Source organism: Phoenix dactylifera, chromosome 3 (assembly GCF_009389715.1).
Source record: "Phoenix dactylifera cultivar Barhee BC4 chromosome 3, palm_55x_up_171113_PBpolish2nd_filt_p, whole genome shotgun sequence".
In the NCBI taxonomy this organism is placed as follows: Eukaryota; Viridiplantae; Streptophyta; class Magnoliopsida; order Arecales; family Arecaceae; genus Phoenix; species Phoenix dactylifera.
Window position 1 is genome coordinate 18,413,324 of NC_052394.1, and position 15,968 is coordinate 18,429,291.

At 41.0% G+C, this 15,968-nt stretch overlaps 2 protein-coding genes across 2 annotated transcripts; both read left to right on the forward strand.

Moving 5' to 3' along the window:
* Positions 1 to 434: 434 nt before the first annotated feature.
* LOC103717880 (probable serine/threonine-protein kinase PBL8) lies at positions 435 to 10,764 on the forward strand. The gene is made up of 6 exons (XM_008806430.4): positions 435 to 863; positions 1,794 to 2,128; positions 3,529 to 3,664; positions 9,367 to 9,503; positions 9,628 to 9,751; positions 10,017 to 10,764. The coding sequence occupies exons 1-6, from the start codon at positions 809 to 811 to the stop codon at positions 10,472 to 10,474; spliced, it is 1,245 nt and encodes a 414-aa protein (XP_008804652.1). The 5' UTR covers positions 435 to 808; the 3' UTR covers positions 10,475 to 10,764.
* Positions 10,765 to 14,116: 3,352 nt separating this feature from the next.
* On the forward strand, positions 14,117 to 15,471 carry LOC103717879. The gene is made up of 2 exons (XM_008806429.4): positions 14,117 to 14,876; positions 14,966 to 15,471. Exons 1-2 carry the CDS (start codon positions 14,807 to 14,809, stop codon positions 15,202 to 15,204), a joined length of 309 nt encoding a protein of 102 aa, XP_008804651.1. The 5' UTR covers positions 14,117 to 14,806; the 3' UTR covers positions 15,205 to 15,471.
* The last annotated feature ends 497 nt before the right edge of the window (positions 15,472 to 15,968 follow it).

Below are 15,968 nucleotides of genomic sequence, written 5' to 3' on the forward strand. Positions count from 1 at the left end.
CCAACGATTGGCTGCGCTCAACTTCTTTTGGCACCCTCAACTGCTCAGCTTACAAAACTGAGATAAGATGTAGATCTCAGTGGTAGAATCCAACCCGAATCCAACGGTTGACAGCCTCAGTCTTCAGCTTCTATTTTTGTCGGGTGGTGGGCCCACCACGCCATTGCAATAATCTCATGAAATGTCTTTGAGAAGACAATATAAAAAAAAGTTATTTTCACAGTCTTATCATATAAAATTATATAAAACACAAAAAATACTAATTATGTAAAATAAAAACATAAAATAAAATATAATATTCTTCAACAAAATCTAATATAATTGTTTAATGCTTAAAAAAATAGCTTTTGTTATTGTTTTTTTAGAAATACAGTGTACGGCTAGTTTGGTAAATGGGATACCTTCCTCCCTCCCTAGCGCTCCTCCCCTCCTTTACCCACACCCCCCCGCTCCACCCCCCCACCTGTCCCTCGTGGTCACGCTCGCAGGGGAATTCCTTCGCCCTTAATTAATTACGCTCCGGAAGGGAATCTTTTGGGAGGTGGTGGTGAATGTGCTCGCCGTCGTGGCTGTGCTGCTCCTACTCCTCGTGCGGTCAAAAAATTTATACTTTTTAGAGAGTGGGAGAGCGAGACAGAGGAAAGGAAAAAACGTCACCTTTAACCCCTTTCCTTCAAGTTGAAGTCTCAATTTCTCCTCTCTCTTTTCTCTCTTATGTGGGCTTTGGGAGCCATATGAGACTTGGAATCGAGAGGGGGGATTGGTTGGTGTAGAGCGGAGGAGCGAAGAATGAGAGAGGTCGTGAAGGATGGGCAACTGCGGAACCCGGGAGGAGAATGCCGTCGTCGCTGCTCACGCCCAAGGTATCCAAACCTCTAAACCCCCCCTTTCTCTCCCACCAAGTTCCCATCTTTGGGATTCCACCCCCCCCTCTCTCTCTCTTTTTCCCCCTCTCAGCCTGCTCTTATTCCGCTCCCTTTTTTTTTTGGCCATTGTTGATTTGTTTCCATTGATTTGTTTGGGAACTGAATTTTATCGTCATTGGATTACTAGAAAGTTCGGTTTTTTGGGTGGGATCGGACTTCATGCTGGTTCCTGAGGATTTTGTATGTCCTGATGTTTGTTTTTTTTTGCCCCTCTTTTATATTGCTGCATTCTGGGTTCTGTTATTATTTTAGTTTTATCTTTGTTTCGTTGTTCCTTCAAGGTGAAGGAGCGGTCCTTTATTTTTCTTCTTTGGATATTACCTTTTTTTTTTCATACTAAAGGGATGACCTTGATTTTGCTAGCTCGTCAAATTTGGAATTTTCTTCTTTAATTTAGCTTAAATTCGTTGGGGAGTTCGGACCTTTTTCTTCGAGTTACTTTTTGAATCGAAGGATCACACCGACAGGGAGTTGTTGGAATCTGATTTTCATGAAGGCGACTTTTTTTTTGTCTTGCAAAATTTGTCATTTTCATGCAGCTGTCTTCAGATCTTTATTTTTTAGTTTTTCAATGACTATATTCCATTTTGGTTGAGTAACAGAAGGTCGAGTTGTTTTGCTATTTCTCAGTCTTCGACTTAATTTTACTATAAATACTTTACTACATTGGATCGATAGTTTGGTTGGTTTTACATCATCCTTGTTCTCTCCCTTGACCATTTGAAGTTCTAATTCCGCATGCTTTTATGTGCAGTGATTAAATTTCTTCTAGCTTAATCATTCGTAAATTGTGTTTCTTCCTAAAGATTGTTCCCATGTTGTCTGTGCTTCCTTATTAACCTGTCTTCTATGCTTTCTCACTTTCAGTTCAGCAGCTCCAGATGTTCCAACTTCCTGCTAAGAATGCACTTCCTGAGAAGAAGCACCACCGCTCTTTCTCGGACATGAGCGAACCTTCAACCCCTCGAAACGTCGAAGATGCAAGGAATATTGCAATATACACCAATGTGATTGCCTTCACTTTGTTTGAGCTTGAGACAATCACAAAGAGCTTCCGTCCAGACTACGTTCTTGGTGAAGGAGGATTTGGGACTGTCTACAAGGGATACATAGATGAGAATGTGAGGGTCGGTCTCAAATCCCTTCCTGTTGCCGTCAAGGTCCTCAATAAAGATGGTCATCAAGGGCATAGAGAATGGCTTGTAAGTGGGCTTTCTCATCATCTTATGTTTATCCTTTATGCTCTGGTAAAGTCTCTAGAGGCTCTATAATTCATCTGGGTTTGACATGTTATCACATGGGTGCTCGATAAGTTACTCGTACATCTATTTGACTTGCTCCCATGAGCCGACTTCCTCCATCTCCCCATCTAATGTGCACGCATGATCGTGCTTGTGACTGAAGTCATTGAGCAAGGAAAAAGATGCCTCTCTTCATTGATGATGAGTACTCGAGCCTTTGATTAATTCCTGTTGCTTGAACATAGGATATAATCTAGATTTCAGTGCAAAGGTTTTGAATTATTTGCTTGCCAACATGAAGATACTGTTTATCAAAACAAAAAAAAAGACAGATGCTGCAGTTTTTCAGATGCCATAAGATATACATGTTTGAAATTTTTGAGTGCACATAAATATTGTTAAACAACCAATAGATATGTATGGGAAGCTAAAATTGGCTAGATGTCCCCTCCAATGTGTACTGTTCTTATTGGTTATTGCGTCCATGGAAATCCTGCCCATTATTCCTTCCTGCTGGCCCTTTTTTTCTTCTGACAAACAGGAGAAAATGTGGCTTTGGCCACTGCTTGGACATGAGGTATAGGACCGCTAGTAGCCGGGGTGGTGCCAGGTGTGACGTACTCACACTTGGAACTCGAGCCAGAGCCCAGAGGGGTAGCTGAGCCGGGCCCATGGGTGGGGAAAGCATGAGTAAAACCGGTCGGGGTGCCCAACACACGGCCATTTCTGCCCGCATCGAACATTCTCCTGGCGGGGCGGGGGCCTAGTGGGGGCTGCTATGCGGGGGTGGGCTTGTCCCTTCCTCCCCCCTACCCCTTTTCGTTAAAGCAAAAAAAAAAAAGAAAAAAAAAGGAGAAAATGTGAACCAGTAATTATTGGTCTGAAAAGATATGCATGCATTGGCTTTCTGTATGCTTGTTTAGTATAAATCTCTACCAGATAAGTATATGTATTTACCGATACGGATGGAATATGTACGGTATGATAGGTACTAGCAAACTAGGTACTCTTACGAGAGATTATTCTTGCTTCTACAATGCAGAGCCACCCCAATGTCATAGCTCGAGTAGCCTCCCATATTTCTTATCAGATATTCCTTAACTTTTTATCACTTTCATTCCTTGAACATAACCTCACTTTCTGTTAAGGGCATTAAAGTACGAAGCCCAGCAAATGGACTCTGTAAACATTTGAATCATGACATCCAGTTAAGTTTTTACAATTTCCTGGCCACATCAAAGAGGTGTCCCTGGTTTGAACAAGCAACATAATAGGGTTAATGCTAATATTAAGATAGTTAGCTCTGTTATTTGGCAGTTTGAAATGTTTCTTGAGTTTGACTCTTATCCTTGTTTTACCAGACAGAGGTTAATTTCTTAGGACAGCTCAGGCATCCTAATCTAGTGAAGTTGATTGGATATTGCTGCGAGCATGATCACAGGCTGCTTGTCTATGAGTTTATGTTCCGGGGGAGCCTTGAGAATCACTTATTTCGAAGTACATAACTCTGCATTCTCTTTTTTAGAGAAGTTTTTATTCTTGTTGCTTGATAAACTTATATATGCGGTTGTTTCTTCCAGATCTTTTTGAATCCTCTGCTGCTTCTTCATGATGTCTCCATGACTTTCAGTTCAATTGTAAGGTTGACATATGCATGCATGAAAAAAGAAAAGGGTGTAGTTTTCTTGGAAGATTAAACTTTTAAAGAACTAGTTCCTTGCAGATAGTTGTGAGTTGTGACACTCTAAATTTATATCACATTTTACAACACTTGTCCATAATCCTTAAACTGTGCACATAGGTTTCATTTGGAAACTACCTTGTGATAAGAGAGGATACTGCAAATGATTGATAATCCTTTATCTGTCTGCACAGGCTTCTTTTGGAAACTACCCTGTGACAACAAAGGATACTGCAAATTATCCATAATCCTTTTAACTATCTATATAGGTTTCATTTGGAAATTACCTTGTGACAAGAGTGGATACTGCAAAAACAAAAGGGGAAAGTTATGAAAACTGAATGTGGAAGTTATTCTAAGTTTACCTCTAGTATAGAGACAAACACGAATTTGTAATGAACTCTTTAACCAGATAGGTTAATTCACCTGCATTGTTGAATAATATCTGTGCTTTGACTCATTATTGTATACATGATTTGTGCTTTATCATTATGTTGGAAGGTGCTCTTCTTGTTTATTTATGAATGACCCATTGGGGCTTGCTGTTGACTTTGCCTTAAGATTATTAACTTTATTAGGTAGCTTTCTTAGTGACATTAGAGGATTAAAATGAGACCTGATCTCCTCATGAAACTATCTAAGATGGCCTTTTGTATAGCACTGCCTTTGTCTTTCTTCAAATCATGAAAAATATTATTTAATATTAACCACTAAATGAAATAAAAAGTTTCACTGTAGGCTTTAATCCCTTTTCTTTGAGGGTTCATATGGTGAATCCTATTGATTTAGCCCTTTCTCCTCAATTACTACAATTCAATTTCTGTTACCTCCATAAAGGAACAGGAAAAAGTAAATAAGAAAACTGATGTGGGTTTTATTGCTAATTGATCTAGACCAAGGTTCGCCATCTCGTTATTGGATCCTGTATCGGTACCATCCTACTACAGTGTCGGTATGCTCGATACGGGGGTCAGTTCGGCATACCGAGTGTTGGTATGCCCCCTATACCATAAACCGATTCGATATGGTCGGTATATGGTACTTACTGGTATGACAAATCTTGATTTAGACCATTCTATTTTGGATGGTGGTATACTTGTGAATATGTTAACTTTCTTGCAAATTCCAAAGTCTAGGATCTGACACTATCAATTATGGGTGTATATGGCAATGGTGCCATATATACCGAGCATTAACCAGACAATGAAGTTGGCCAGTATATAAAATGGTGTAACAGCAGAAAACTTCTATAAGGCGATGAAGAACAAGCTAATAAGGAGCAAAGCCTAAAATTCAAATCAAACTATAAGAATAATGTGACAAGTAAGGTGATCTTGAAATTTATTGAGAGACCAGACTAAGCTATAAAGTCAGGAAGGTAAAGGGGGTGCCCAAAATGATGTCAACTATGGGATGAAAAGATTCTATAAAGGAGCTCGCTGAAGTGGAATAGACAAACATATATGCAAGAAGAAATGATGTTAATAACATGCACAGGAATACCTAGTCAACTTAGGGCCTTTTTGGATGTTGGTCTTCTAGTGGAGCATCACCTTTGAAATTATGATAGAAATGCGGTGAACGAAGGTGATTAGGGAGGCTAGAGGAGTAACTAATTCCTACATTTCATGGATTAGATAAATCACCTCATAGACATGATTAGTTATCCCAAAGAAACAAGGGTTACTTAGCCCCAAACTCGTTTGGAGTTACCATGGCAGCCCCAAACTCGTTTTGGCATAGTTCTAGTCGTGTTTTCTAAAAAAGAAAGGTCCTGTTGGAAGACATCCAAACAGGCCCTTAAAGATGCTAAAAGAAGAATAAAACCTCTTAGTAGGTTAGAATTACAAGAAATGGACTTACCATGTGAATGGGTTTAGAAAGAGTTCTAAGGCTGCACAAGAACTAGGCATGTAGAAAGTGACCAAGAGGGACCAAGTGATGTAGTAATTGGTGAGTTCATTGGAGCCTACTGTGATTTAAATGGACATATCCTAAAAGAATCAAAGAGTATCAAGCCCTATTTGGATGCATAGGAAAATTCTAGCCAATCAAAAGACGCTAGTAATGGAGTGGTGCATCAAGTGAATATTCCACAACATTTTTACTCTAGAGTTCTAAACTATTTGGACGCGACCTAAACAAAATTGTAAGAAAAATTTTCTATCAGTTCAATTATCATTCCCCATCATATTCCCCCATTCTAGCTAGCCCTGATCCTCAAACCGCACTCCATTACCATTACCACAACCGTCTTGTCTCTCTCTCTCTCGCCCCATGTTTTCAAGTATTATCTAGTAGTGATGGTTAAGACGGTGATGGTGAATGTGATGTCGTTGATGGTAAAGATGGTGTATTTGGTGGTGGCAGTGGTGATGGTGGTAAGGTGGTGATGGTTGCTGAATTGGTGATGGTGATGATTTAGTGATGGTTATTGGTGAAGGCGGGGGTAATGGTGGTGGATTTTGCGATGGTGGTGATGGTGGCAGTGGTGGTAGTGATGGTGATGTTGATGTTGATGGTGATGTTGAAGGTGGTGATGCAGGGGGTGGAATGGAGGTTGGGGTTGGGTTGGTTAGAGTGGGAGAGGGGATTTGGGGTTTCAACCAAGGTACGCTGCCCTGCACGGATGAGTTGGCCCGCACCCGTGCGGGCGTGCTGCCCTGCGCGCGGGGGAACCGCGCGTGGGGTGATTCCCAGTGCGGGGAGTCGCGCCCGCGCGTCGTGGAATCGCGCCGCATGTTTCCGGGCCACGCGTTCTGCACCACAACGTGCGCGCTGTGGTTTGAAATCTACAGTGCGTGCGCTGCAATTAAAAAAAAATCGGTATCCGGTTCGCACCGGTACGCCTGCGTGCCGGTTGGTACCAGCCCGAAAATGGCTGGAATCGGTAACCACGCTGTCTGGATATCGGTTCTGGGCCGGACCGGTCTGTACTGGGCCGAACCGGCCGGTATGGACTGGTTTGGCAGACCATGGTTTCAATCATGTTGGGGGCAGCGGCAATAGCTGGCTGACTAGAGTTGGGGTGGTGTGGTGGGGATTGGAAATAATTAAGATAGTAGTGGTGCTTGGGTTCCACCAAAGTTGGAAAGGGACGTGGGTGTTAGCGACAATTTTGTAGTGGTGATGTTTGGGAACTGTTGGAGTCATGAAGGGAAGTGGGATGTCAACAATGATGGGGCAGTAGTGTTGGTTGGGGCTGACCGTGGTGGGTCGCCATTGTCATCTCAATTGGACATGGGTCACCATTGCAATTCCTGTTGTTTTCATCATTCTTGACCATTCCATATTCATCGGTGCTGGTTGTTCCTATTGCCATTGATGGTGGATGTTTGATTGCCTTCAACTGATTGACAAGAGAGGAAGGGAATAAGGGGATTGGATATTAGAGTCCAATGGGGAAGGGGGAAGCTCCTGGTAATCAGTGGATGAAATTCTAGAGCTACTTGTGGATGTTAGAAGCATGCTGTAATTACAGAGTTTTGGGGCTATACTCCATGCTTTTTTACACTCCAAAATCTTTATCCAAACACTTTGGAATTTCTACTACAAAGTCTCAATATTCTCTATCTTAGCCTAATATGTTGTAATTTTTGGTTATCCAAACAAGCCCTCAACAAATAGGACTAAAAGTAGGCCTTTTCTAACAATAAAGAGATGGAAGATCATACAGGGGCCTGGTATGATATTCTTTGCCGACAAGGGCAAATATTCAAGGCCAATCAGTTTGAGAGAGCTCAAGAAGGTAAAATCTGCTACAAGATGAGCACAATGACAGGATAATTGTTGAAAAGCCAAAATAAGATGCTTAAAGAGCCAGATAATCTCAAACAAACAGGTTATAAGCCACTGAAACACTAATTGAGGCAATAAAAAGTTGTCGAACACTTGAAGATGTGTTAACAAATTGTTTTTTATACATATTATGAAATTTTTTTTTAAATGGAGCTGCTTTTCAGCAAGTTGTGTGGAGAGTATATAACCTAATGAATCTTTTAGATGATGAAGAGGGTCAGACTTTTAACTCCCATGGCATGTTGGGCTGTAATAATGAAATTCAAGATCAGATACTATTTTCCCCATGAATCTGCATATGGTAGTGTGGTTGCTTTAGTGACTATATATGTGTGCGCTTGCCTGTGTGTGCGTGTTGAAGAGGGTCAAACTTTTGACTCTCATGGCATGTTGAGTTGTAATAATGAAATTTATGATAAGATACTATGGTACTATAATTGTCATATTCATTCCAAATTCTCCACAAATCTTCCTATAGCAGTCTCGTTGCTTTAGTGACTATGTGTGTGTGAGAGACTGTTGATGTAGGCAAAAGGTGAAAGTCAAGGGGTTTGCATATGTTGTAAGAGGAGTAGGCTGTTTATTGGTCAATGAATAGAACTTATAGAAGTAATAAGCTCAAAAACAAATGACTTCTAGCCTGCCATTTAAGGATGAAGACTATTAACTTAAGTATCTATTTTTCCCTATTCTTCCAAACAGGAAGATGATTTATCTTGACATTAACAAATTTAAGCTTTGAGTGAGATAACAAAGGAATGAGCCAAATGAGTGTGCAGATCCTATAGGATTTGATATGGTAGATGCTAAAATTGCTATTTCTTAGTTAGTTGGACTACTTTTTGGTTAGAAAGTTCGGGGTAAAAAGTTAACCTGGTGCAATTGATCCATTTTCTTTTATGGGCAGTTCATAATTGGGAACACTGAAAGAAATATTTTAGCATGCTATAGAGTCAAGGGACCCATACAAAGAAAAATATGGCCTTCCATGCTGTGCAAATTCTGTGCACCAAGCAAAGGCAATGAGTTAAAATAAATTAAAAAACAAAGAAAATAATCTAAGGTGGATAGCCTGTTTTATATCTCTAAATTTCCTTACAAAACATTCCATAGGTAACTTATTAATCTTGGCTATGATGGGAATGTTTGTTACCAGTGCATTTCTTTCCTTCTGGTTCTGTTTAACAGTGTATTCTCTTTGTCCAATCCAGCATGCCATCTTCATTCATTTTTCACGATCGATCATAACTTCTTGCACATGGTTTCATGAAAACTTCTATTTAGTCATTGTACTCTGGATCAAGGTTCACCATCTCGGTACCGAACCCTATACCGGTGCCACACTAACACAATGCCGGTATGGTACAGTACAGAATTTTTTTGGTATACTGAGTATGTCATCTGTACCGGGTACCAGTACCGAATTGGTACGGTACGGTACGTCCCGTACCATCCGGTTCGGGTCAGCATGGTGTTCTGAATTCTTTGTTTATTTTTCTTGCAACCCGAATTATGTAATAGTAGATCACTAGATTGATTTGCATTGTTACATTGCCAACTACATTTTTGATAATTAATATCAGATTTTGACTACAAGAAGTTCACCTGCTTTCTTCTTTGGTCTGTCTTCTGTACAATAAACTATATTAAATCATGGTCTTTCATTATTCTCATGAAAAATTGTTCTCTGAACCTGGCTTGTCTTGCTTGATGCATCCAGAGACAGCTGCTCCATTATCTTGGGCAACAAGAATGTCAATTGCTCTTGGTGCTGCTCAAGGGCTAGCTTTCCTTCACAATGCGGAAAGGCCTGTCATTTACCGAGATTTTAAGACATCAAATATTTTGTTGGACTCTGTTAAGTGGCAGTCTATTTTGTTGCTCTTAGTTTCTTTATCATTTATATGTTTTACATGTATCACTCAAAATAATAAACCCTTTTGACATGGTTTGCTGCTGCTTCTCCTGCATGTCTTCACAGGATTATACAGCGAAGCTTTCTGATTTTGGCCTTGCAAAAGCTGGACCACAGGGTGATGACACCCATGTGTCAACACGGGTAATGGGAACCTATGGATATGCTGCTCCTGAATATGTAATGACTGGTATTGCCTCTTCACAACTTGGATTTTTTCCCCCATATGGCCTTTTATTTGTTCTCAGTATATAATTTGGAGATTCCTTTGATTATTAATCTTGTATGATGATCATGAGATCTTCTTGAGCAACATGATAAGTAGAATCTATCAAACCTATGTGCCTTCTTCAGTTTCTCCCTTCATTTTTCAAATGGAATATACCATCGATTCATTTGCTTCTCGAATTAATTGCTCTGAGTTCATTTTGAATCATACTTGATTCTATGAGCAGGTCACTTGACAGCTAGGAGTGATGTCTACAGCTTTGGGGTTGTCCTTCTCGAGCTCTTAACAGGACAGCGGTCTGTGGACAAGACCCGTCCCTGCAAGGAGCATAGCTTGGTTGACTGGGCTCGCCCCAAGCTTAATGACAAGAGAAAGATGCTGCAGATCATTGACCCCAGGTTGGAGGGTCAGTATTCAGTGCGAGCTGCCCAGAAGGCCTGTAGCCTGGCATATTACTGCTTGAGCCAAAACCCAAAAGCAAGGCCCCTTATGAGTGATGTTGTGGAGACTCTTGAGCCCCTTCAGAGCAGCAGCGGGAGCAAGGTTTCAGGTCATGCCCCAGTGAGCGATGGCCTTCCTGACTACCGGATGCACCGCAGGATCACGGGGAATGGTGTTGGATGTAGAGCAAGTCCTAGCCCAAAATGTTCCCCCAGTCCTGTGGCAGCATGCAGGGTGAGGTGAGTCCTATATTTTTCTTCTCTGGAATAGGTTCACTTATTGTATATTGACAATCTAGTTGCGCTGTTTGTGTGGGTTTTTGCTTCTCTGCTATTCTTGTGATGTAAATGTGATCCACCCACTGTTGCTGTTTGTAAGGTCTTTTATTTTCACTACCCGTCTTTATGTATCTCAACTGAGGCAACCCTTACCAAATGGGCTGGGGTTTCATTTTACTAATGGAAGCTAGTTGAACTGAAAAAAACTGATCTTAAATCTATAAGGAAATAAAATTTGGAAGTCTTTATGCAGTACGCTATGGATAATGCATTTGAGTAGTTTCTTACTTGTAGGGGCATGTTAAAATCAGGATGTGGAGAAAGACTGGTAAAAACTCACTGTCCACTGCACAGTTAGCTTCCATCTTTATAAGATCTTCACCTTTTCAAACTGCTGAAAATGGCAGTTTTGGCTATCCCATCTATAGCAAACCGCAGGCAGGACTTGACCGACTTCTCAAAGGCAACAATGTTAATGCTGTTTCATCACTTATCCCTTTCCTTTCCATCCCATTTACTTCCATTATATGTATATTTTTTAGCATGGACTGCATTGCCTAACATGTCCTTAATAGCACCTTCCTCATTTCTAAACTTGATGCGTGTTTCTGGATTTTGAAATCAGGCATACTAAATGCCATGAATCTTTTGGTCTTCCGAGTAGTTTTTTTCCCCCACTCTTCTAGCTAAACTTCTGTTAGCTTATTTGAGTGTAAAACTACAATTTGCAAAATGTCGAATGCTTTTACCAAAGTACTCATAATTTCTGCGATTGTTATCCCTGGCTAGCTTGCATGTTTAAAGGTCAGGGAACATGTACTTCATCTCGGCAATTGCTGTATACTTAATTAGCTCTGGACACGGCTAATATATCTCGAAGTAGAGATGGTCCGGGATGTTCCAATCTCGCTGCACGGCTCTGAAGTTCTCTTCTGGTGCACCGGGCGTGGAGGCTCTTGCAGCTAATTTGGGTTGGGCTCTGTGCCAAGAAATTCTGAGGCCATGCCTTGCGTATTCGAAGAAGTCTTTATGGTCTCTCTTTCGTAGGTTCACAAATGACGCGTGGCACGCATGAATTAACGAGCAAACAAACAAAATAGACCCTTAACTAGACGCTAAATATGTAATACTTGGTAGCCACACAGGACATTTAATCGCCACCAAAGACTATGACAAGATATACTCATCATATTTTTCTCCCTCTTTTGATAAGGAATATAATGATTGTCGTTGATACGAAGTAGCTTGCTTCTGCTCCCACTCACCAAGAATAAAACAGAAGAGAATTAAATCACTGGATTTCAGCTGCGCATTGGTTTTGATAGTTTTGGCAGATTACAAGCTTCTTTTGCCACATATGGAGGGCCACTTTATCTTTTCCCGAACAAAATCAGTGTTCAATAAGAATACAAGAGCTATCCAGGGAAAAAAAAGGTGACGACAAGATAAGTGGCTTCCCATAGAGTCCTGTGGGCTACTCGTACACAAAACCAACATGAGGCCACCGGAATCTTATCCACCGTCTATGGTGGAGCTGCCACAAGATTTCCGAGTGCAAAGCTATTTCCGTATGCGGGGGAAGCATCGTCACTTTCTTGATCAACCTCTAACAGAAAAAAGTTTGAAATGCTTCTGAAATGGATAGTTAGAAAAGAGATTCCTTATTGCATGGACAGCTGCATGACTTTCGTGTCATTATATATTCTCTCGCGGTGCGCACTATCCGAGCCACATTGAGTACCACGAAGAACAGAGGCTGATAGGAACAGCCAAGGGAGTGAAATGGATGTCTTGGTAAAAAGTTTTGTTACATTTGTACCACAATTTTCGCTTTGCACTGGCGAGGAATATTGATCTCCAGGTTCTCTCAACATGAAAGCTTATAGGATCGTTTTCAAATTTGAATGGCATGGCTTCTTATCTGCCCAGTAAATCATCAAAGAAATAGACTAACTTGTTAAAAATGACAGTGATGTCAACCTGCCCTTCTCCTATTTAACCCTTGTCTTTCATTAACTTTGATGGATACTGACCTTGCAACCCCATCATTTGTAAGTCGTCGGCCCGTTGGCAAGAGAACGTAAGATCTAGCAGAGTTACTGCGCTGGCCTTTAGCGGCCTCCTCGGTGGGTGCTCGTCATTCTGGGCTTCTGCGTGCGTCTTTGGATTTTTATGCTGGAGCCACAAGGTTTTCTTCATGGTATCAACATGAGTTTCGAAAGGGCTGTGAAACATTTATTTATCCATTATCCAGCTCCTTGCTTGATCAGTTTTTTTATTCCATTTTTATATGAAAGTTATTTTTTTTGTCATTACACACACACACACACACATATATTATATTATATTATTTCAAATATTAGTTTATGTTATCTTTTTGAGAAAAACTCTACAGTTTATGTTTGTTGGTGACAGTGGGCGGACAACGATGGATCCTCCTTCAATTAATTGCCCATTTCTTACTCAAAGTGCGTGCGGAAATTATCCATGTAGTGGTTTCCATGTGTCACCGGACTCTAGAAGCCATTCTGCAAAGAGAGACACTGGGGAGCTGGTTTTTCCCTGGTGGGGTTTGGTGTGGAAAAGTTTCCGAGTTCTTTTGTCGCACGCCAGTCCGTCATAGCAAATTACGGGAAAGCACTTGAGAGGTTTGAGTTCGATCAAAGTAATAAAGCAAAATACTTGCGAGTGGCTTGTATTGAAGTATCTTGCCCATCCAGGGTCCTCTTGCAGTATATCCTTTGGAGAAATCTTAAGCTTGTTGGCTTTAATTACAAAGAGAAACAAGAATAAGAAAAGACTAATTTCGACAAAGGATAGATAAGGGCGTTCCTTCCTATTCTCAGAGAAACAATGGGTACTAGAAATGCCACTGCACCTGTTATTGAGCATTCAGCACCTGATAATATATTAACCCCCTAACCAAGAACACAAAATATCAGATAGCTTTGCCTAGTACTTTTTCTTTTTAAAGATTTTTTTTAAGGACAGATTTATGGTTATCAGAGGGGAGTAGAGATACAAGGTTCCCAAATACATAATACATAAATTGTCCATGCAAAGCCTAGCTTTTATAATACCTAAATCATGTTAGATCATGACCAAATACGTTACCTACACTGAATTGCACCCACACTGCATCAAATCATGCATGAAACTGGGTTAGACCAGCATGGTGCGATATATTGGCCATCTTAATAGGTGGCTGATATGAGATGAACCAAAATCCTAATTTATATTGAGTCGGAATGAAAGAGTACAGACACAAAGAGCAGATATATTGCTAGATTTTTATCTTTACAAAAACAGGATATTCAAATACCGATCAATATAATTAAATCAACATTAACTTCTCTTTTAAATTAAAGCATTGGTTCTGAAATGTATTTTGCAATATACTAATTCATCTTCTCTGAGATTGTAAAGCGGGATGGTTGGTTGATTGATTTCCAATCATAATAGGCTGAAATTAATATAATTATATATTACATCTATCAATTAGTGATGGCACATATTTTGTCATGTTCGGATCAATCGTGACATACATATCTTATTGCAACATTCTAAAATCTAATGACATCTTTCCTTTGTAATGTATAAGAGCTAAATTCTAGTGTCAATCTCATCCTTCAGTGCCCAGCGGTGCTCCGAACTTGACATTTCGGCTAACATGAAACCCTGTCTCGTACTCACCCGATTTCGGCTAGATTTCCTCCTATCCTGATCCTAAAATAAATAAAAAAGAAAAGATTGTGCCACTCTGAACCAAAGCCAACTACGGTAATCCGTCCCACCCGAAAACCGCTGCTTCCAGCCCGCAGCTATTCTTGGCCGGACTCGAGCTAATGTCCTCTTCCGAGGGGGGCGACCACCGAGCTGCAGGCCAACGGCTCATTTTGGCTACTTGGCTCTTTCCCTCGCAACCAAATGGACGGGACGGATCCTGCAACCAGAACAACACGAAATTAAGGGGTGGATCACAAAGGGAGGGGATGCGTGGAGAAATGTGCCAGTTACCCTTGTATAAGGGCATCTCATTCATCCACCTGTTTGTGCTACACCAATAGCTAATATTGTCATTTCACTTCTATGGTTGATCCTTGCTCCTCCTCCCTTTCCACCAACAAAAAGAAGAAGAAGGAAGAAAGAAATCTATGAATTGAAACTTCCTTAATTTCCCCAACAGGATCACTTCTTAGGGAATCCAAGAAGGAGAAGCTGCTGCCCTCCTCCCCTCTACCTGTTATATATATCACAACCCCTGCAACTCTCTCTTCCCCCACACATCTTGACAACCATGGCCAAACTCACCCCTCCCCTCATCCTAACACTCACTCTTCTCTTCACTACCCCACTCCCCACCAAAGGTGATCCCTCCCTTCATCTCCCTCTCCATCCCAAATTTTCTGCACTCACCGATTCGCTAATTAACCTTTCATAAGCCACATGCATGCAGGAGCCTTTGCTGTCGAGTACCGCCCCATCGACAGAGCCGTCGCCATGGATGGAGATGCCAACCGCCGCGAGTTGGCTCCCTTCCAACTCTGCCAGGAGTGCCGCTGCTGCGCCACCAACGATCCGAACAACTGCTCGTCGATGCCGTGCTGCTTCAGCATCGACTGCAACCTCCCCGACAAGCCCTTCGGCGTCTGCGCCTTCGTCCCAAAGACCTGCAACTGCACCTCATGCAGTTGATTCTTCTTAATGATTTAAGGTATACAAAAGATTCATGTTAGGACTTCCTCAGATGGTGTCTCGCAAGACCCATATGGGCGGACGGATACATAGTTATGTGATAGAAAAAAGACATGATTTTGGATGATGATGGCGTAGAATAAAACTGGTCGCCGGGATGGGGGTGAATAAAAGTTTGGTGGGTTTGCGCTGGATTCTTTGTCATGCATGCGTTGGAACTGGAATGTCTTATGCGCAGTTACTTAAGAGTTTTTGTTCTTCTTCTTCTTTTTTTTTTTGTGTGGTTTCAATATGTCATGGTACGCATGCTCTTGACTGCATTCTGAGGGATATGTGCGCATGGATGGCTTAGATTCTTGTCCCTGGAAGTAGGTATATTTGCTTAGAAACGCCATGTACCATGTGCGGTCACTAGAGAGAGAGAGAGAGAGAGAGAGGAAGAACAAGAAAGCTAAGCAAAGGAGAAAAAAATTCTTCAATTAGTAGTATTTTATATTTACTCCATTTGCAATGAAATTTTCAAAAATTGACACACTGCTTCTCATTCTGCACCTAAAAGAAAAGAAAAAACATAACCTGATTCATTAATCCGGGGGAAGATATTGAATTTTTGGATTTGAAACAAACTTCGGAATTCACCAAACAGAAAACTTCAAAAAGCATGTCTGAAGTAGAAAATGATCAATGGAGCAATTCTTGAACATAGGTTCCAGTCTGAAGACTACAACGAACACAAAGATAACTTATGATTCTAAGAAAATAAT

Bases quoted from the DNA above. Each gene is read 5' to 3' on its own strand.
- LOC103717879 (XM_008806429.4), top strand. From the start codon at position 14,807: ATGGCCAAACTCACCCCTCCCCTCATCCTAACACTCACTCTTCTCTTC. The intron at 14,877-14,965 runs GTGATCCCTCCC...ACATGCATGCAG, and splicing joins TACCCCACTCCCCACCAAAG to GAGCCTTTGCTGTCGAGTAC.
- LOC103717880 (XM_008806430.4), top strand. From the start codon at position 809: ATGGGCAACTGCGGAACCCGGGAGGAGAATGCCGTCGTCGCTGCTCAC. The intron at 864-1,793 runs GTATCCAAACCT...TCTCACTTTCAG, and splicing joins CGTCGCTGCTCACGCCCAAG to TTCAGCAGCTCCAGATGTTC. The intron at 2,129-3,528 runs GTAAGTGGGCTT...TTGTTTTACCAG, and splicing joins AAGGGCATAGAGAATGGCTT to ACAGAGGTTAATTTCTTAGG.